A 22,365-nucleotide genomic window follows, 5' to 3' on the forward strand; every position below is an offset into this window, starting at 1 on the left:
CTCTTGGAGCAGCTCCTCACAGTAGTCCATGGCTGTAAGTAGGTCCTGGGAGGTGATGCTGTGTGACTGCTGAAGGCTCTTGAACAGCCCTGCAGATCAAACACAGTGCTTGAGCACCCCACTGCACGGGTACAAGGCCACAGAAGTCAGGCAGTAGTCACATACAGATTTTTACCAAGTCCCAGCACAGAGCTGCAGGCAGCTCAGGTGCTGGGAGACAAGGCTCAGCCAGGATGCCTAATGCTACATGTTAGCCTGGGCTTGTGTAATGCCAGAGTGGCCTAGGGATCTGCCACCCAGAAGGTGAGAGGAAAAAGTCAACAAAGGGACTCCCTCCACCGCACTGCACAGCTCCAGGAACAGCCTACACAAGGCCCATAGGGAACACACAGAGGCATCTTTAAATTCCTCCTGGTGGGAAACCAGTCACATAGCACCTCCCTTTGCTCAGTATAAGATCACAAGACAAACTGCTTTCTTAAAAGAAGATAACAGGGTTCAGCCCCAACCCCAACGATGTGTCAGCTCCTATCCGGCTGCTTGCTCCTCACCTTTCACATAGCACTGGTGCGAATGCTCCTGCAGCAGCGTGCAGTAACTCACCAACTCCTTATGCTTGTGGTCTAGCCAAGCAGCAGCAGGAGGACGCTCCAGAGACTGGGACCTGGAAAAGAGCAACCACAGCCTTTGTTTAGACTATAAGCAGCTCTGGCGCCAGTAAAGCAAGGCCCTAGGGCATGCACGGGTAATCGTTGCTACAAGGCAGAGAGGCAAGGCCAAGAAAATAAGGCAGGGCTAGAGCCAGCCTCTTGTCAAGGAAACCCCTCTGTTTCCTGTCTAGGAATCAAGTATGGTTGGTGTTACCTGAAAAAGATGTCCCGGGGAGGACGGTGTGCCCGTGGGCTGACAAGCTGCTCTCGTAACAGCTCCAAAGAGCAGCTGTAGATGTAAATGGGACAGCGAAATCGGCGGCACTCGCCTAGCTCAGATTGCGAGTTCTGGCGACAGAAGGAGATATGTACATCTCTCCGTGAGGGGCCACCCTGCTCCCCAGGGTCACGGCTCACTTCTGTGAAAGAAATCATCTTGAGACAGAGGCCTTCGATGGGCTCCTCGTCCCTGGTCTGGAAAGAGGTCACAGCCCTCACAGCAGCACCCACGGGTTGGTATTGGTTTTACAGGTTTCTCACCACTCAAACCTCAGGGGCCATTCTCCTCACTCACTGCTCTGGTCACACTGATCCCCTTCTTGGGTAGCCATGACTGTTCACCACCACCACCACCACCACCACCTTCTGCAGCAGCACAACCCTGCACCTCGTTGCAAGCTTGGCTGACTGCATCATGGGCTGTGCAATCAAATCCCATACACCTCAAGACCTGTGCCTTTCTCCCTAAGACAATGTGCTGCTGGTAGCATCAGCCTGGATCACAACACAAGAGTCACTGACTTTCCAGTGCAGCCCAATATTGCTATTCCTCATAGCTTCTATCCATCTGCAACCTCCCTGCCCATAGGGAGCCAGGCTTGGGCCATGGGCACTCGGCATACCTTACACTCCCTCATGCCACCATGAAAACCATGAAAGCTGCCTGAGGCTTCACTGTCCCTTATCATGATTCTGCTGACTACCAGGCAGGAGCTGACAGGCTATACCAGCCTGTTATTCCTCCTACCTCGATCTGCCCAACAATGTGTTCAGAAATATCAAGGATACTAATTCTAATACTTTAGCAAGGTGCTGCTTTGAGGGCGGTACCGTGGGCTGGTGTTACGCTGAGGGTAGGTAATGGCACTGCAGCATCCCCTTCTTCAGCCTCAGCCCTGACTTGCTCTGCACACACAGGTCCCAGGGTATCCTCTGCAGATCGACCCTCATCTTTTGGAGGTTTGTCCAGCCCACAAGCCATCAGCTTCTGTACATCTGAAAGAAAACAGAATAAAATCACCCCCTGTCCAGTGAGAACAGTGTAACCCCTCTATCTACATTCCAAGGATGTCCTTGCTACCTTTTCGCGTGTGGGAACAGCTGAGCCTAGCTGCCTGCACCAGCAACTCAGTGGAAGCCAGACCAGGGCCAATGCCCAGAAGTGGGGACTCTCCCAGACCATCCATGCAGTCTCCTTTCTCTATTCATTACCCACCCTACTGGGAAAACCAATGTCCAGCAAATGACTCTAAGCCACATCCCCTGCCTGAAAATGCTATGTGGGCAGCACCATGTCCAAGGAGAGAAGAGCAAGACACTCAGCACTTTGCACTACTCTATTCCTGCCCACACGGTGCAAAAAGACTGGGTCTAGACTCTGTTGTTCTATTTTCTCCCCATCCTATCAGAGCCGATTCTGCATTTGCTGTTTTCCTGAGGAGCAGCTTGAGACTGCTGCCTCCTCTCACTCCCCAAAACAGGCGGACTCACCTGAGAATGTGGCTGGCAGGAAGGTCAGGAACACATGCTGCGGGTTCACCAGCTTGGCATAACATCGCCATTGCAGAGGCAGGGGCCCCATCGTGTCGCTCAGGGTCACGTCATCCTCAGGCAGCTCTGTGTTGCCAAGGCTCTGATGAAAGAGCAGAAGCTGGATAAGCTCATAGCACTTGGCACAGGCCTACCTTGAGGCAGGCAGCAACCCCACAGAGCAAGTTCCTCCATGATTGCTGGTATGTACAGCGCTGAAATCACTCTGACCATGCCCTGCACCATTCTCAGGGCAGCCTGGCTCCAGGAAACAGCACTCACAGTCAGGAGATACTCAGCCAGCTTTGCTGGGGCTGGTTCTGACCTCCAGGCAGCAGTTGTCTGTGGTTCCTGCTCAATGTGGCACAGCATCAGTGCTGCTGCAACAGGCTAGGCCCATGGTCAGTGCAACTCTCCATACACCTACACAATTCCTGCTTGATTTCAGCCACAGGCTACAGCTTAAACTGCTGCCAAGCATGGGGAAAACACCAGCCTTTCAGTCTGTTCTCATCCCTTCTACTGACTCTCCTGCTTTTCAACTGCTGCTGCCTTGGCTTCAGAGGGGGCTCAGGAGAAGAACAGCAGCATAGCAGTACCTGCAGAGTACTCGTGGAGCCTGTCATATCCCTGGTGCCATTGCTGCCAACAAGATGATAGGATGCAGAGGCATCCTGCTGCTGCTCCAGGGTCCCAGAGGCTTTCAGGGTTTCTTCTGAAATGGAGCACAGAAAAACCAACTTGAGAAAGAGCCACCTGAGAAAGAGACTTGAAAGCCAGGCTCTTGAAAAACTCCAGCTCCCAGTGTCACGCTCCTGGCCCTTACCTCTGATCACTGGGAGCGTGAAGGGGGGTTGATGGCCATCACGATCCCGTTGCAGAACCTGCTCCATGAAAGCCACATGATCAGCATCAGCCATGGGGATCTCTCGGTCACTGAGGTCATGCTGCAGGCAGCCATGGAAGAGGTTTAGTAGCATTTCATTGGGCACAAACGTAGAGTCCTTGGTCACCTCCTCATTCTCTGCTCCAAAACAGAATCATGGCAGCATCAGAGACAGCATCTCCACAGCCACCACCTGCCCAGGCCCCCAGGAGACAGCCCTTTGCAAAGCGATGCTTCCATGCAGCCAGGAGTTTCCCCCAGCACCTCTGCAAGGCTGACCTGGAGGGTGTCGAGGAAGCCCTGGATCTCCAGCATCATTAGCTACTCTGTACTGACTCACTCTGCTACTGTAACTGTTCTGGAGATCACAGAGTCATAACATTGTTATGGTTGGAAAAGACCTTTCAGATCATCAAGTCCAGCCGTTATCTAACTCTACCATACCCACTTCTAAACCATGTCCCTGAGCACCATATCTAGGCAGCTTTTAAATACACCCAAGGACAGTGACTCCCTGGACAGCCTGTTCCAGTCTTTGATAACCCTTTCAGCGTAGAAGTTTTTCCTAATGTCTAACTTAAACCTCCCCTGGTATAACTTGATGCCATTTCATCTTGTCCTATCAGTTGCAACTTGTGAGAAGAGACCCACACCCACCTCTCTACAACCTCCTTTCAGGTAGTTACAGAGTGTGATAAGGTCTCCCCTCAGTCTCCTTTTCTTCAGACTAAACAACCTCAGGTCCCTCAGCTGCTCCTCGTAAGAGGTTTGGGGCTAAAGACAAGAAACCACCACCACAGAGCACAGTCTAGGTTTAATGTTTTCAAAAGCAACCCTTCCAAAACTATCATCCCATGAAAGACAGCAATATACCTGGACAGCCCTGGGGCTGCAGAGACAGGAAGAACAGCACTGAGCAAAGAGCCACGGCAGCTCTCACATGCCTGCTGCCCAGGGAGACAAGCACAGAGCAGGGTGCCCACAGTCTTGGAGGGAGCCCAAGAGGAGACAGATGGTGAAGAGACACCTACCTTTTGTGAGCATCAGGAAGAACATTTCAACCTGCTGGCACCTGGGCAACAACTTCATGAGGTTGAACTGGAATGGGATCTCATGCACTCGAAAACCAGCCCCCATGTCTGGATCTGCAACAAGAACTGGGAATGCAACACGTCTGTGGGTACCACACAGCCTGGCCTCCCAGGCCACCTGGAGAGCAATGACCAGGCTGGGAGCCAGAGGCAGCCTGAATTACTGGCATAATCAGGGACAAGGATCTCCTGCTTTTGGGAGAAACCTCCTCTCTGGCAGACTCTGCAAATCCCTGCCTGTGTTTCCTCTCATCCTCCTCAGGAATGAGTCTTGGCTCTCCAGTCTTTGAGCTTTCCTGGCCCTCTCCCCTTCCCACAAGGCCAGTGATATGATCCAATAGGATTTCCTCAGGTCCTACCCTCAGGTTTTTGGGATGAAACTGGCTTCCTCAAACCCACCCAGTATCTGCTGTGTTATTCACTGCAAGGCAAGCAAACAAGATCTAGGATGGGGTGAACTAGTGACAAGAAAGCAAAAATAGTGAGGTTCTGGAACAGATTTCCTGACAAGGGTGAACCCCCACATACTCCTGGAGTTCTCTATGAACTGCGGTAATCATGTCAGATCAGATACACAACCCCATCCTGAAGGAAGAGGACAGATCAGACCTCCTAAGGTCCTCTTCCCCATCTTTGTGTGCTAATGAAGCATTCACAGAGGGTCTAGAGATAACAGGACAACCAGAAAGCAAGCATCCCACAAACTGCTCTGGAAACTGTGTCTTGTAACTGAGAACAGAGCAGCTCTTCCTTTGCATCAATTACAACTTCTCTACAACCACCTGCCCATCACTGTACAGGTCAGCCCTCTCACAGAATTACAGAACGGCTGAGGCTGGAAAGGACGTCTGCAGGTCATCTGGTTCAACCTCCCTGCTCACACAGAGTCATGTAGTCACCTCTTCATCCTGGGCACAAAGCCTCAGTGTTTTTTTGGCCTTCTGAGGATGAAGCCATTTCTCTGGCAGCTCAGCACAAGTGCAACAAAGTGACCCACGGCCATCAAAGTCTAGAAAGTCATCAAAATACTTGTTCCACCTTCTAGAAACCTCTAACAACCCCTAAGACATTCAGGGTCTAGCTGCCTCCTGTTCCATCAGATCTGCTGGGACACGTATGCTGGACTCACCTTCAGTAGCTTTGGTGTCTGACGGAGGGCAGACCCAGTCCTTGTTCTGGCACAACTGGCTGATGTACTCAAAGGTCAGCATGGTGGCAATGCATGCAAGGTCTCGAGGATAGAGCTGCAATAAGCAGTCAAGGCTCAGCTGTATGCAGCAGAATTACTACCCCCAAATGCAGGAGAAAACAGTCTAAAAGCAAGGAGAAAAAACACCCATAATCCCATCCCGACTTGCCCTCTTCTCACTCATTGCTCTCTCCTTCTCCACCAGCCTTCTTTTTGTTCAGGAGGGGCACTGGCAGCACTGCCTGCAATTGCTCCCCTCCATTGGAACAGCTCTTGACAAAGTAATTTGTACTTTTACATTTATCCCAGAGCAGCCTTGCATCCACTGCCCTGCAATCTGGAAACCTTTTCTGTCCGATAGCCCAGTTCCTGTTTTAGAAATCTCAGGCTCTTTAGTTAACAGCATTTCCATCTCTTCTGGCCCTTGGTAATTCACCTGCAGTGCACTTGCAATAAACCCTTCTCTCTCCACGAAAAAGCCCATACCCCTACCCCTTCAGCAACTTACCGCTTTAGGTATTTTTTGGTAGGGCAGGCCATGGAGGTGTTTCCAATTCTCAGCAGTACTGTGCACATGGCCACTCTGTGGCTCTACCCAGCACTCGGTGACCAGGTTCAGTTCTGTGTCCACCTCAATGGCTTCTACCTCCGTATCATTGTCATCATCTGTGGAAAAGCTGGAGGGAAGACATAAAGCAAGTCCTGCAAGATAGCACAGAGCCAGCAGCCCCCACTGCAGCTCCTCTCAGAGCAGTGAGAGCACCCACACAAACTCCAGGTTTGCAGGCAAAGCCCCAGCTAACTGGTGATCACTCCACGACAGCTAGTTGTGAGTACTGGATCACAGGGGACTCCCCTCCATCCCACACTGCCTGCAAAGGGCACGTCTGGAGCTGGGACTCCACTGCCAGCCCTCCCTGGGAGCAAGGCAACAGCCTCACCTGTCCTTGGTGGAGGTGGAGTGGGGTGGGAAGAGGATGTACTGGACGACACAGGTGTGCTTCTCCCTGCCACTGCTGCTCTCACTGGAGCCGTCAATCTGGAGGGCAAACACTGTGTGAACACACCCAGCAGCAACAGCCCACACCTACACTGTGATCTCCTACACAACACAGACCCACTGCCCAGCTCCATTAGCAGCAGTGGAGAGAGGGAGCCTGTCCCAGCCCCAACAGTTCCTCCAGCAGAGCATGTCCCTACCAGCAAAGCAGCTCTGTAGCTGCAGATGAAGTCAGGAAAGAGCCCAACCCACAAGTTCCTTTACCTCAGGGTAAGATGTAGGTCTTCTTGTACACGCCAAGGGTGTGGGCCAGAAGTGGATGGGAAATCCCATCACAGGAAGGTGAATCCACCTCAGAACAAACAATGAAGGATTGCGTCCCTACTGTAGCACCCAGGCTCACCTGTATGGGCAGCTCCAGCACCATGTTGATAATTCCATCCCCACTGGATGCAAAGTGGAAACCCTCTGACAGACGAACCCTGGCAGCAGAGAGGCAGTCAGACATAGAGGAGTTCTCTACCCATACCGCAGGCCTTAAATACAAGAATGACTGTACCCTTCACCCCATAACACCTTCCTTCCCGAGACAGCGAGCTACAGACAGAAAATGGGGAGATGCGACACTGCACAGGACAGCCTGTGTGAATACCACCATACTCCAGACACAGTAATCCCTTTTGTATGTTTTCCAGGACTGTCCTTTTCCTCAACTGCAGCTGTGTAACTATGTAAAGCACTGGGCCAAGTAGCTCTAGAAGCTGTGTGCAGGATCAAAACCCTCTGCACAGCAGCTTCAACTGCTACCCATAACAAGGCCTCAGATCCACCCTGCTTTCTCTGCATCCCCAGGTCTAGCTGGAGAAAGTACCCCAGTCAGGCGTGCAACTTACTCCGTGAGTGTGGAAAGGAGCTGGGCTACAGCTGTGATGGGCACAGCCGGTGCCAGTCCTGACTGGACACTCCAGATCCAACGCTGGTGATAGAAGTAGCGGGACAGCGAGGCCAGGGTGGAAGATGCAGTACGGTTGGCCACCATAGTGAGCGGGCCAGACACTGGGGGATGCTCCAAGTTGAGAATGAAGGGGGCTCGATAGTCAGAAGGCAGCTTCTCATACCTAGGAGAGGGCAGAAGTGTGGCTTGTTGAGGTGGAAAGAATGCCATGCACAGGGGCAGAGCCGTATGGATTCACAGCCTGCTTGCTGGGCCCAGGGCAGAGCCCTCCAGCAGCAGGACATGGCTAGCCCAGCACAGGACCCTGTTCAGACAGCAGTAACTAAAGTTACTTCTGCACCATCTTAGTTAGGAGTAACACAAGTGCCTGTGCAGTCAGGCCCCCTGCTGCAAGTCACAACCCTCCCAGACTACAGCTCCCACTCCCAGCCATGCAGCCAAACCCACCCCAACAAACACCAGCTTCACAGCACTCTTATCCTGCAACTGGCAGCACCATCCACAGACTCTCCTCTCTCCCACTTCCCAAGGCAAGAAGGCTGTGCTGATGGCCTGGATCTCCATCGCTACCTGATGAGTAGCTTCTCCAATGGCTTGTGCAGCACAACGAGGCAGGGTCTGTCTGAGAGGGCTGACTGGGCCCCTGCCACAGGGGGAGACTTGGAGGGAGAGCTACTGCCAAACATTTTCCTCTTTGCTTTTGGAGTTGCCTCCTTGCTCTGGACCCTGTGGGGAAAGCGCAGCTGCAAGATTCGGTCCCTTAACTCCTCCACTATCTGTAACGGCAAAAGCAAAAGGTAAACGTGACCACCATTGTCTGGAGACAAATGCAACTCAAAGCTTCCAGAACAAGACCCTGACTAAAAGGAATTAAAAAACACTCCCTGAATGTACAGACGAGCAGCAGTTAAAGGCTACTTCACTTCTGAGGCACTAGCAAGACCAAGATCAAGATGACACAAGGCTCTCAGGTCCACACTTTAACTACAAACATTTCTAAAGGCAAAAAAAAAGTAAAACAAAAAAAGACAATTTCAAGGCTGAAGAAATTGCCTTTCATAAGTCTGATGAAATACAAATTAATTGCATGCCAGCTCCTCCACAGAAGCAGCCTGAGTACCCACCCTCATTCCTCCCCTCCTCCTCTCAACAGCCTACAATAGATGTAAACTAGCACATTCAAAACAGAGCCAGATTGTTCCCACAGCTGATGTGTTCCCCCACTATCACTTTCATGTGTCAAACCATTATGGTAAAAGGTTTCAAGATCTTAGGTTATTTTTAAGGTTTATTTTTTTCCAAAATACTTTCAAAATTACTTCCTGATTACACTTTTTAAGCTTTTAGCATCTCTGAATATGGTTCTACCCACACCAGAACCTGATCCCCATAATGCCCCAGCTTTTTCTTTGAAACTTCTGTGGTTAGGTTTCTTTTCATGATCTCTGTTCAACTCCTTTTAATTTCCATTAAAGCTGTGGACAAACAGGAGAACAGCAGCTCTCCATCTCCCTCCTCAACACTAATTATTGCAGCAACTTTCCCCATAATTATTATGTCTTTTTACAGGCAAGGAGTGTCCCTAAACCCCCAGATTAAGCAGAGCTCTTTTCTGCACTATGATGCCACTTGGGTTCCCTTCGTGGTTTCATACTGACAATCCAGGATCACTGATGGTGCTTAAGCTCCTGGTTCAGTGATCTGGCACTTGCCCAGAGCTGCAGGGTATGGCGCCTGTCTCACACCTTCATGAGACAGGTATTAACTTACACCTGCCAGAGGGAACTCCTCATAAAGCCTGTCACTTGGCATTACCAGCCCACGTGTTGGCCCAGCAACCAGTGCCCAAAGCCTGGATTCCCTAAAGACACGAAAAGGCAGATCCTCCAGAGTGCCAGAGCACTTAGTGTTACCTGGGTTCATTATCCCAGAAAGAAATGGTCCTTCCCATGTTAATCAGCTTCTCCTCAGACTAATCTAACACTAAAGCTAAGTGAGATAAACCAAACATTTCCTCCGTGAAGACAGATCAAGGTTTAATCATAAACCTCTTGTTTATAAGAAAAGGTTCATACAGCTTAATAGAAGATCTTTCTCATCCTTACTGTATTACCTGGGAACACTTTGACTTGTCTCAGCCATTAGAGCTGGAGAAGCAGTCCACACAGGAACCCACCTTCTGCATGTGACTAGAGCAGCCCATTTCTTGATATAAAGAGGTTATTAAAAGTCTATCTGGCAGGCTTGCATCTCTCTGAAACATTTTCTGGGTATTACATTTTTCTCTCTCCCTGTACTGCTCACGCGGAGCATTGTTATCATTTAACCCTAACTCCTCCTCGCCCAAATGATACAACATACATATGCAACTCGCCACCTACTGAAGCAGATAGCCTAGGGAACATGTAGTATATCCACCACAGAGGTCTTCACAAATGAGTCAGACAAGAATCTGCTGCTCCTGACAGACTGTATCGATTGTACTTTGGTCACAAGGATAGACAAGATAACCTTTGAGTCATTTCGAGCACCCACAGTTGAATTAAGCAGTGGGAAAAACATTCATGTGACCAGGTATTCTATCGATCTTCATGTCTTTGGGTTTAGATCTTTCATAGATGTAATACAGAAAGCTTTGTCCAAATTGTCCCTTTCTGTTACGGTAAATTCACAGCTATCTAAGCCTTAACACAGCAGTTAGTTATTAGAGGACACCTGCCTACAGTGCCGCCTGTGATCTACCCACCACTTCCACGTCCAGAACTTCTTGCTCTGCTCCCACCCCAGGAAGCAGCCAGCCAGCTCTCACCTTGTTCCTGGCCTGTGCAGGCGTGCCAATGGGGAACCCCAGCCGGAGAACCATGCAGGGGGCTTTGGAGATGATCCGCACCACATAAAACGAGGAAGGTGTGGGATCCTCAGAGCTAAGGAGGAGGGATTCAGACAGGGATGAAATAGCATGGATCTTGCTGCTCTGTTGTGTCAGACCACATGGAGGCCTGCTCTACAGAGCTCAACAGCACACACAACTTGGCAGCAATACAAGTCAGTTCTAGCATGCAGAAATCCCCCCAGCTGGCCTCCCTCTTGCTCTGGGCTGTGCCAGGAACACAGTGGCAGCAGTTCAGAATACGCAAGGTTTGATGCCCACTTGTCTTGCTCTTATCCTCTCCTCTGAACATCTGCTTCTGGCCCATCACAGCGCACTGGTCTAACTGGATCTGTGATCTGGCCATATGCCCCAACACAGGACTGCTTCAGAGCCACTCACCCGTGTATCAGTTTGACGTAGGAGTAGCCCTCCACCAGCACAAAGCTGCTCCAGTCCCGCAGCAAGGAGGTGAGCGCCGAGTGAGAGATGCGGCACTGGATGGTGCTGTAGCGGCCATTGTTGCCTGGTGTGTGCAGGTGCTTGGGCACAGGCCTGCAGGGTACACCAGAAAGTTTAAAACCACGGTTTCTCTTCTTCCCCCAAAGCTCAGAGAGATGTTGCTGCATCCATTCCAACCCATCCTCTGACTGGTGCACCAGCCTGATTCCTCCACAGCAGCCAACATCCAAGCACCTCCCCTACCTGGGCCTGCTGGTGAGAGCCACACTGAGCATGCAGGGATGCTGCTCTCCACCTTGCAGAACAAACCCTTACGCCATTTCTACCTCCCTCCATGTAATATATGGCTATTATTCACAGAACTCTGCAACTAGGACTCAGCATCAAAAAACTCAAGTGGGACAGCTCCAACTGGATGGTCCATGCTCCCTGCAATCAGGAAATCCAAACCCAAGTGGGACCTGAGAAATAATTTATGCTCCTGAGAACAACTCCCTCTTGACAAAGATGGCTTCCCAACCCACAGTCCCTCTCAGACAAACAAGCCTTCATCATCCACCAGGTCTCACTAGCAGGGCCCTTAACTTGGCCAGGGTCACCTGCAAGACAGCTGCAAGTGGACTGAACTGGACACCCTGTTTTCCCAGGCTGGCCCACACCATGCACATGAGCTCAGCCCTGCCAGGTACGTACGTGTCATGCTCCAGAAGGAGGACTATGCGATGCATGTGCAGCCACCTCTGCCAGAAGTTGGCATCCATGGATAGGATGGGTTTCCAGTAGGAGGCAAACTGGGAATGGCTCGAGTCAGATCCACTGTGCTGCAGGGATAGCACCTGAGAAAACAACACGGCAATATTCAGCAAGAAACTGTATGGTTCTGCCCAGAGAGAGCAGGAATTTCTCTAGCAGCCGAGCTGTGTAGGCCTAGAAGGCTATCAGTAACTGCCCCTCAGCAGAATAACCAAGTGCTTTCACATTAGAAACAAGCAATACAGGGTATGCAAAAATAAATTAGGTTCCTGAAATGTCAAGTTAATTAGCAATTTAACTACTTAGCATCAAGGAAATCAACCATGGAAAAGATGGCATATGTAAGTGTGCTTTCTGATTGAGAGAGGGATATATGGCTTGTGTCAGCAGAGCAATTAAACACTGAGATAACTCACTTGAGAGTGCTCATGCAAATAGGGTACCACAAATAGGTGGCATTGGGCAACTCTGACATGCTTGTATGGTAACACTGTGATTCCACCAACTATAGCAACTCCACTGACACAGAAATAAAGTGGTGGTTAGCCATAAGATGGCATGCTCAAGATATACTGTGGGATAGAGAATAATGAGAAGTTAGTAAGCAAACCTAAAGAAGTAAAGAACTTAAGCAATGAAATTAAAGGGATAGTTCTCTGAAATCAAAGCTCCCCTAGCTTTGATGTCTGCTAGCCATCTTCAACCAATGCCAAGGACACTGCTAGCAGGGAAGAGATAATATGCTAACAGTTCTGCTCAGTGAGCTTCAATGAGTCTGAATTTTGCAGGGGAAACTATTAGCTCATATTTTGATTTGCTTCTGCTGTGCAGATGATGAGTATCTCTCTTGCATCTTCCACATAAACAACTATTTAGCACATTCTACGTCTTCACCTGATGGTGCTGAGCTACATCACCAGGGCACAAGACTGCCAGCAGCAGCTCCACATATGAGGTATCCACTGAAAAAGCATGGCAAAAATAAGTGTGTCAGCCTCCCCATCAGTCTCATACTTCACATCACTATAGGAGAAAGCTTCATAGCACACTTAGGAGATTTGCTGTCTCAGGTGATGTCTCAGAGAGGAAAAAGAATGGGATGAGATGTTCAAAGGCACTGCATTGCCTTTGAACTCTTACTGAGCAAGACAAAGAGCAAAGGATGAAGCCTGAGAGTTACAGAAGTTCTTGTTTGTCTCCTGGGACTTGGCATCCCCTGGTATAAGACAGAATAGGCAGGAGGACAACCTATCCCACATTAAATGAGAAAGAGTGAACATACCGGAGTGGTGGAGCCTGGGGGGATGTAGAAGAGGGGGACTCCATTCTTGGTGCTCTCAGGAATGGTGAAGTGTTCTGGGACTGTGTCAAAAGACTGCAGATGAACCAACATCTGATCTGTCTGGTTGATGCTGAAAGTGAAGAGGCAGTTAGCCACAAAAGCTCATGCTTTCCCCCTTGCTGCCCCAGTCAGGTCAATGCCTGCACACCCTCCCTATGTACTGGGAGCCCATCTACACCAACATAACTTTCTAGGGCAATGCTGTGATTCAATGCCTGATTGCAAAGAGCATGTTAAGGGAGTTCAACTGTAACAGCCTAATATATGAGGAGGATGACCAGAGTTGGAATTGAAGTGCTAGAAAAGGCATCTGTCGAATAGCAGGGAGTAACAGTCACCCTGGCCAGGAAATGGTTATAACTCAGAGGCCCTTCAGGCATAGAGACATGAGGGCTTGCTCCTAGCGTGACCACACAGCACAGCTGCAAGGCTGTGCTGTAAAAACACACCACCTCCATGGGATGGCAGAGGTAAGGTTTGCATCACAGGATCAGGACTCACGGGCAGCAATTCCTTCACCATGAAGCAACCTTACAGACTAGGTCACAGGCCAGGTCGAGTCTTTTCCTTGGCTAGACAGGAAGCTTGTTGCCAGTCATGCCTCTTCTTTTGGGACATGCACATGTGCATTTCCATGCACATTCCTTTGGGACCCTGGGTTGGGATGGCTGCCTGCATAACCCATACCCCAGTATGCCAATTCTGGGTTATATTAGATACTAGGAACTGCTGAGGAAGGTCCAGCTCACCTCTGCAAGGTGTTCCAGAAGCGTCGGATGACTGTAGTGCGGTACAGACTGGTGATAGGCTTCCTCATGGTGCAACTGATGTCGTGCAAGATGTCGTAGCTTCCCTCCATCGTCACCTCCACCCACGTGCTGCGCTTTGATGGGTCCAGGGGCCAGGGTGTCACAGCTAAGTACTCTATCCTCATGTTATGCTTCCAAAGCAGCACCAGTTTCACCTCCAGCTGAGACCCACCTGCATAGGAGCAGAGGAATAAGTTCAAGTGTTTGGTACACATTTGAGCTTTATCTGAGAGTAGGGACTCTCCAGTACCGAGAAACTGTTTGATTGCTATGAGGAGGACAAAGTAATCTAGCAACTGTTTGCTCTAGCTGAAGTCATTCTCCCTCCTCCCCAACAGAGGGAGGCTTTGCTTACACAGTAGCATTTGGTGAAGAGCTTTTTAAATGCACATGTAGTATCTACACTACAGAAGGCAACTGAAACTCAGAAGAGGTGCTGACATTTGCAACGGGCTCTCTTCTTCACAGCCTCATCTTTGTTTCCAAGAAAACTGTTGCTTTGCACAGGTGAGCTGAGCCTTTAAGCTATGAAGTTTTCTCAACTGCACTCTGCAGAGTTAATCCATCCCACTGCAGAAACATGGACATTTGGACATGACGGGCCCACATTATAAACAACCTGGAAGGTGAGGCTCAAGTCTTGAATTAAACTCCATGTTCTTCCCACACAGACAGTATTAATGCAATCTAGAACTTCAAGCACCAAAAGCTTCTTACCATATTTATCTTTTTCTCCCAAAGTTAAGAAGTTAAGAATGAATATTCACCCAGTCTTCCAACTGTACATTTTGACTGTTTCCTTTAAGCGGGCCGTTGCATCTCTAACAAGATTAACACAAGCACCTGACAGCAAGCCTCACTGAGCCAGAAGAGCAGAAAACTGTCACACTCCTGCTGACTCTGCATGTGCATTTGTACTGAAACAACCCAGGGAAACACATGACCTTCTGTAACAGTGCCACGCTGCTGTTTCAACTGCTCAATCATCTATTCTGATGTCCAGCCTGCTCTACAGTTTGCTGCACTTGCACAATTTGTGAGATAAGTGATTGGATGTGCTGGAAAGCATCCGAACAGGTCATCAGCCTGGATCCCATGTTTCCTGCAGAGTTGCATTTCTTGCTGTCATGGGCACACCATGCCAACCCTTCACAGCCTGATCACGCTCCATTTTAAAGCCATCTTGCTTTTTGCTCCCATGGTCCCTGCTGGGAGGCTCCCTCAGAGTACTCTTCCCCCATCAGTGTTTAGAGGAAACCTTCCAGAGTACATGGCAAACTTTGATCAAGTTATTTTTATTCTGAGAAACCTCATTTCCATAACATTACCAAGGAGTGTGCACTAGGGGAAGGAATCTTTGCCCAGTTTCAGCTGTTTCTGCGCAGCTTTATCCAAGCTATGCCCATCAACCTCTGAGAAAATATCCATTCCTCTTATCAGTCCCAGACCTTCTTGCACTTCAAGAATTCAGCTTTCCTGAACAAAGATGATCAAAGGTATATACTGTATTTCCCCTGTATTTCACCTCGAGGGATTACTAGGACTTTATTTAAGGTCACTAATGTTTTTCACAATGGGTGCTTTGCATTGCTATAAATGCATTTGCCAGGGTTGCACCATCTGCTGTTTCTGTGTGGATTGTCTAGTTTATCAGAGGCTAAACAAGAATTCAAAGGTTGGTCTCTTTCCATTTCATACAGTCACTTCACTTCTATTGCTTTAGTGCTCATCCACTGCTTTCTGCACGATATTTTGGTTCTCATAACAAAGCCTTTCTACCTAATCAACAGAAAACGTGAGAATTAAATTCCCACATTCTTTGCCTAGATCATTAATGAAAATATTTCCTACTTCCACCTGTGTTTCCATTAGTCATCCTGGCTTCACTCCTACGATCCAACACAAGCAAAGCTGAAAACACAGGCAAAATATTTGCTTAGTTTGAAGTCATACCTAGATGAATCTTTAGCTTGTTCTTACTGCAAAGCAATCTATTTCTGGTTCCTGACTTCACAGCTAACAAAAAATTTGGCTGCTTTGATTTATTTCATAAAGGCCAACTCTGTTTTGTTAGAAAACTCACTTTGTCTTCCTAATTCCTGACACTGAGAACAGCCACTCTCACTGGCCAGCTCATGCCCAGCCATTTCTGGTGCTGGACTGATTCACAGAGGAACATGAGGTTTGGAAAAATATTCTCCAGGCTCTCCTGAACACACAGCAACACAAAATGGTCACTGAGGACTTGTTGTTGTTGTTGTTCCAGAGGGCAATCCTCTGACGTTGTCCCAGAAACAAACAGGAGAGGAGCAGAGCTTCATTCCATGCCATGGCCCCATGGCCTCTCAGACACTTCCATGTCTCCCAATCCTCCTCCTTTCACAAGCACTTCTGCATTCCTAACCAACCATAGCAGCCTTCTGAATGCCTAAATATCTAAAAATCAAATAGTGAGGATAACCAGACCACTTATAAATATCACAAACAACCTCCCCAGGCAACTCTGAGCACAAAGCTAGCTATTGATTCTATTTTGTCGCTGGCAAAGTGAAGCAGAAAAGCAACAGTGTCAAAGTCCACAACTGCCCTCTTTCCTCTTGCTTCTCAGCCAGCTGGCTCCTTAGCAGCCTTTAGTTTGCAAGTTTTGGCAAAAGCTTTTGGCAATGCAGGTTAATTAACTGTTCTTTGTTATACACTTCTCTACAGAAGGGCCCAGAGAGCCCCAATTAGCCAAACATGCTTATTCTTAGCAGAGGCAGTGCTGAATGTCTAAGTGTCTTGATCTTTTGTAAATTCTACTTTAAGATGTTAGTTCAACAATATTTCTGACCACAGCCAACAATTCCCCAGAGCATTCAGCCTTTCCAAAGTCTAAGTAACATTATCTGCTGCTATTCTGAAGGCTGGCATAGAAATGCACGCTGTATTTTTGATAGCTGAGGCATTTCATTTTTAAATTCCACCTAAAAAAACTTCATCAAAATACACAGAAAATATTTCTGGCTCAGCGAGCCCCTGAGCTGCAAAGAGCTAGAGGGTGCTTAAAGGGAAGAAAGAAGGAAAAGAGGTATCATGTATGTTTATCCTATTTTTACTCCCCCCCGTGCACCTGCCCATCACCACAGAAGGTAGCTCTGATCCAGTGCTGCTCTCTGTTCTTGCTAAAACAGAAGATCAATCCCTTTAGCTTTCCAAGGGCTAAAAGGCAGCAGGAAGATACCTATGGTGAACATGATACATTCCTTCAGTGTCCAGGAATCTGCTGCTTACCATCCTGAGCCAGAGGTTGTAGCTACAGCTTTGTACAACATGACCTTGTCTGATTGCTTTGTGAATGATTCACACCTGCTCCCTCTTCCAGCATTTCTATATAGGACTTCACAGTCACCAAGAGCCCTTCACCACTGCTGCCAGATTAAAAGGCTTTTTCTCCAGTGCCATCCAAGCTGTAAGTGAACTGGTGCATAGAAACAATAGCAAGCACAGCTTGGACAGGAACTGACTTGTCAGACTGTTTCACAGACGTTTCTAGACAAGGAGAGTGCAATAGACCTGATCTGCCTGGATTTAAGGGAAGTATCTCATGCCACACCTACAGGAGGTTAATCTCCAGAAGAGCTGTCTCAATGGGAAAACCTTAGCAGATTCTTACTTTTAGTAGAAAAATCCTGAAACAAGAAATTAGGGATATTCCTGGATGACCAACTTTAGAAATTTGGAAATTACCCCACCTAATATGGGATAATTAATGACATAACACGATTGATAGTAATATGGGATAATTAATGATATAATATGATTGATAGTAATATGGGATAATTAATGATATAATATGATTGTTAGCAACCTTCCCCAGAAAATCTGGTTTAGATCCATTCAGTTTGTAAGCAGCATCAACCCAAAAGAACTGCAATTCCCAGTCACCACATAGGAACAGTAAGCTGAACTCAGCGAGATCTCCAACACTCTTCCCAACTGTTTCAGGAAATATAAGACCAAACTGTGAAAACTGAACAACTGAGGGGGGAAAAAAGTTATATTAAGATGAATAAACAGAACAGAAAGCCTGCCCTTACAAAAGGAGGCTGAAACACTGGCTTGCTTGACCTGCCAAAAGGAAGGTTGCAAGGAGAAAGGCATTGTTCTTAAATATGTTTGTGCAATGCCAGAGGACGAGGATAAACTTAATTAAGGATAATAAAGTCACACAGGTCTAATTTGGTCTGAGTGAGTTTAGAAAGAGAAAGAGCAATGATGCTCTGGGGCAGCCTTCCAAGCAGAGCAGTGGCACAAGATACTTACATGGTTTTAAGGCAGACCACAGTAAATTAACAGAAAACATCATATGGCAAGTTTGGAACAACTTTGGACTTATATCGCAGGCTTTGATTTTCTGATATAAAACATATTCTGTGTACTAATAACCCCTCAAAAATAGGGAAGACACTGGATCACCACATGTTGTTCACATTTATGCTGTGTTTTAAGAATCCCATCCTCCAGGCTTTCTGCCAGTCACTGTGATGGTCAAAAATACTTTCTTCTCTTGCTTGCAATTCACAACTTGCATGTGGATCGTTTTCATTGCCCTTCAGTTAAAGCACTGCCACTAATCACAGCTGGAGATGGGAACATAGGTAGGCTTTACTGGCAGTCCTTGGGATACTCAAACCCCTCAAGGTCCCTAGTCAGCAGCTCATTTTCACATTTCAAGTGCCATAACCTCTAGCAGTCAGACAAATCAATCAATCAAAGTCAATCTAGAATCAGATAAAAGAACAGGAGGACCACTGGATGGTTTTATGTTCTTCTAATATTAGTCATGGTCTTGTCTGATAACAATATCCATGTTTCCTTTAATTTCTTCATTTGGAATACTGCAGTTCGGAGGCATTAAATGTGTTGTACCAAAGAGCTCAATTTTGTGTTAGTGTTTTGGAGCGCATCTAGCAAAGGATTAGAAAAAAGGAGAAATACAGAGGAAATCCCAGAAACCCTGCAAACCCCTATGTTCTGTCACACTTCCCTGCAATGGGGGAGACCCATTTCCAAGATACAGAGGGTCATAGTCTGTCTGTCCCTCCCCAGGCACTCGTAGCCACAGCCTGGCAAGTGCACAACTGCACAATGCTGGACGGTGCTGTGCCAGGCAATTATTCACAAAAACAAACTTAGAGTTTGGAGAAAATGGCTCCTTCCTCCACAGTACCAGGCGCTGCTGAGATGGCAGACCCTGTGCTTCCCCCTGACCAGCCAAGAGCAGAGTCCTGTCTGAGTCTCCAGCCCCCAGGGCAGCATGGTCACCTTTCGTGATGTTGACCTCCCGGATGCTGTAGCCCTCGCGCAGTCGGACTGAGACAATGCTCACGAGGTCAGCGTGCACCTCCTTCTCAGTGTGCTTCTTCCTCCTCATCGCCAGAGCAGGGTTGCTGCTTGCAGACACCAGGTGCTCATTGAACAGTCTGTGCTGGGACACTGCAAATGGCAAAGATGGAGTTTGTGATGGAGCAACTCCCCTGCTCCTCATCCTACAGCAACAGCCCTCCCAAAGTGCTCTACAAAAGCTGCCAGGGACACTTGCTGAAGAATCACTTCAGGCACCACTTACACCCACTCCTGATTCTGATGCACAGCAAACAGGTCCACTAGCATAGGGCAGGGTGGGGTGCCAGGCCCTGCTTCCTCTGGGATAGCCTTTGTGACAAGGCATATGTTGGAGTTACACATTAGCCTAGCTAGGCAGAAACTGCACAGCTGTTGCAATAGTTGCACAGCAAGCTTTTGGGCTTTATCCCTATCTCTGAAAAAGCTTTGGTGCTTTCCCAGGTGCTTTCTAAACGGTATCAGGATGTGGAAACCTTGGGTTTAAACCACTAAATCCTGACCTTTTTAACATTCAACATTTCCAAGTCCCAGGCCAGCCCTCTTCAAACCTGTCACTGCACGCAGCTTCTGCTGCCAAGTCACAGAAAGCGCAGATGGCACCAGCGCATCGCCAGGGCACAAAAGGGTGTTTCCACGTTTTAGTGGTAACTAATCTCCCCGGCATATTTTCAATCACTAACATTCACAACCAAGGGAGGCATTTGGGATGGTTCTCAGGGGTCTAAGTTTTTCAATCCAACCTGATTAGGACAAGCTCTCCAGAATGTCCCATCTTTGAGCTAACCAGCGTGCAGGAAATGCCAGACGAGAGAAATTTCCAAATTCCAACGTAGTGGACCTAACTGTAGTTTGCTGAGTATAGTCGAGGGAAAGGGGAATGGTGCAAAACGGGACATTGGTTTTTCTGACATCCATCTGCTGGAAGGAGGACACGCACTCACCACAGTAGTATTCTGGATTCATCGACTCCCCAGTACGCAGAAAGGAGTAGAGCAGAAACGCCTTGTGATACACGTTCAGATCCAGGCTGAGGGGATCCAGCTCAGGGCATGTGGAAAGGTAAGCACCAAAAGTGGCCATGGCGATGAATTTCATCAGTTCCACGTTGGGAACGTGGCCAAAGCTGCAGTCGTACGAGTAGACACCGCCTACCTACAGGATGAATAAAGACGACATCTGAGAGAGTACAGCAGTGCTGAGGCAAAGACAGAAGACTGATAAAGGCTTCAAACAGGCAGAGAAAGTGCCTCTTCCCCTCTGGAGGTGAATGCCACCAACAGAAACTCATCTTCCTCCCTCTGGCAGCAGCCCCCACACTCTGCTAACAGCAGACATACCTGTACAAAGGAGCAGGCCACCGTGCCACTGCGGAGCTGGTTGAGTAAAGTCTCGCACACAGCCACATCAGGGACGCTAGTCACACCATCCGTAATTATTATTATACCTGTAAACAAGGCAGTATCTTAGTGCATCTTCCACCTCAGACAGCTACCACTCTCTCAGTATATCCACCAGAGAGAAAATTTAGGCAAGGCAAAGGTAGAAAGGAAAATCTTGAGGTTGGTTTAGAGCTTCCAAGGCGTTCTGGAGCTGGCAAACTTCCTGACCAGGACAGCAAAGCACTTGGGCAGGGCACAGCTCTGCACACCCTGGGTTGTCCTGAGCAACAGTCTCAGCTGTGCTTCCTCACAAACTCCCCAATGCTGACACATGGCGCAGTGGTGTTCTCCCCATTCCCACCACCACAGTTTGCTCACAGACTGCAGAGCAAAAGCTGCTGTTCATCCCTAGCAGAGGGTTCCACGCACCAGCCCATATAAAATTCATATCAGCCTAAAGCAGGAGGAATGCAGCCCTTCCCGAGCAACTGGGCAAACCTTAACCCAGAGGACAAAGCCGACCTGCACTGGAGTTGGAGGGCAGCAGCTGCAGTGCGAGGATACCCTGCCGGACCATGCTGACGAGGCCAACATCAGCAGTGACAACAGACACGCTGGGCTTCCTCCCGCATGACTCCTGCACGTCACCAGGGCTTTCTTGGCTCAGGGGTGACAAATCCACCTGGAAAAGTGAAAAAATAATACAAAAGAAAGCCCTCATGGGGCAGACTTCAGCCTAGCTCTAGTTTTCACTCTCCCAAACAGCCTTCACTGCAGTCCCATGGTACCACAGCCCTGGAACACTTCAGCAGACTCAACCTGTAGCTTTAATTTCCAGGTGGCTCTCAAAGTCCTCGTCACTTGGGTCCCTTACAACAGCTGGGCAAGGCCGCTTGGGTGGTAGAGGGAAGGGGACAATACTCTCAGAGCTTATTATAAGCTGATTTCTCACAGAAGGGGAAAGATGAGACAGTTTGGGGTCACTAAACCTCCTCTGCAGAGCAAAGCAGTTCCCAATTTAAGAGATGGCGAGTATCCCTTTTTCCTCATCATTCAGAAGCTGCAGCTATTCAGCATCTACTCAAGTAAAGCCCAGAAACACTGGAGAGGCAGAGACAGCTCTGTCTCACTTATGAAGCACTACACCAGGGGGGGTAAGGAGCCTTGTCAAGACAAAGTCTAGAGCCTATAGATTTCACTCTCTTCAAACAGCACTTATTATGCAGTATTGATATAAACAAATGCAGGTAGGCTTCTCCTGTGTCTTCTATGAAAAACAACCTCCAGGCAACGCCTGAAATTTGTATAATTACACTGATGAGAAACCTACTGCATCCCCTCATCTCCAGAAGGCTCTGGCAGTTCAACCCTGTAATAAACCATTGCTTCATTTCTACTGCTAATACAGGGAACGAGCAAGACCCTCCCATGCAAAGCCACAGATGACTGGAGCTGAGAAAAGAAGATTAGAGCTAACTAAACTTTTGTTCTGCACAAATGGGAGCAATTTGTGGCTGTGAGCCAAAAAAACCTGACTATCCATCACTTCAATTTGTCAGATGCCTTAAATTCAGAGACTTGTTGACAGAGATACGGCTAATGCAACTTCAAAAGTAAGAGAAGTTTCAGTCCCTGCCCTTCCCCTGGGGACTCCCACCTCCACCCCACAGCCCGTGGCAGGACTCGCCAGTCCCTCCGGCCTGCAAGCGCGTCTCTTTCCCCCATTTGCATGGAATAAGTTATAGGGTAGTTTTATCATGAGAGAAACACTGCAGCAAGCAGGAAT

At 48.4% G+C, this 22,365-nt stretch overlaps 1 protein-coding gene across 1 annotated transcript in view; it reads right to left on the reverse strand.

Moving 5' to 3' along the window:
* Window positions 1-22,365, reverse strand: part of SZT2 (seizure threshold 2 homolog (mouse)) — a gene marked incomplete at its 5' end in the record, with an annotated part of 55,839 nt that overhangs the window by 29,209 nt on the left and 4,265 nt on the right. The window contains 23 exon segments of the mRNA XM_010188754.1: window positions 1-89; window positions 552-664; window positions 865-1,069; window positions 1,761-1,925; window positions 2,421-2,562; window positions 3,059-3,174; window positions 3,286-3,486; window positions 4,377-4,490; window positions 5,566-5,680; window positions 6,134-6,302; window positions 6,567-6,664; window positions 7,029-7,107; window positions 7,519-7,743; window positions 8,151-8,356; window positions 10,390-10,504; window positions 10,852-11,004; window positions 11,605-11,747; window positions 12,947-13,076; window positions 13,756-13,987; window positions 19,120-19,290; window positions 20,142-20,352; window positions 20,538-20,644; window positions 21,102-21,261. The exon segment at window positions 1-89 is cut by the window's left edge and continues 27 nt beyond it. Of these exon segments, the coding sequence (XP_010187056.1) occupies window positions 1-89; window positions 552-664; window positions 865-1,069; window positions 1,761-1,925; window positions 2,421-2,562; window positions 3,059-3,174; window positions 3,286-3,486; window positions 4,377-4,490; window positions 5,566-5,680; window positions 6,134-6,302; window positions 6,567-6,664; window positions 7,029-7,107; window positions 7,519-7,743; window positions 8,151-8,356; window positions 10,390-10,504; window positions 10,852-11,004; window positions 11,605-11,747; window positions 12,947-13,076; window positions 13,756-13,987; window positions 19,120-19,290; window positions 20,142-20,352; window positions 20,538-20,644; window positions 21,102-21,261 (3,459 nt within the window).

This window comes from Mesitornis unicolor, unplaced genomic scaffold (genome assembly GCF_000695765.1).
Source record: "Mesitornis unicolor isolate BGI_N332 unplaced genomic scaffold, ASM69576v1 scaffold15077, whole genome shotgun sequence".
NCBI lineage: Eukaryota > Metazoa > Chordata > Aves > Mesitornithiformes > Mesitornithidae > Mesitornis > Mesitornis unicolor.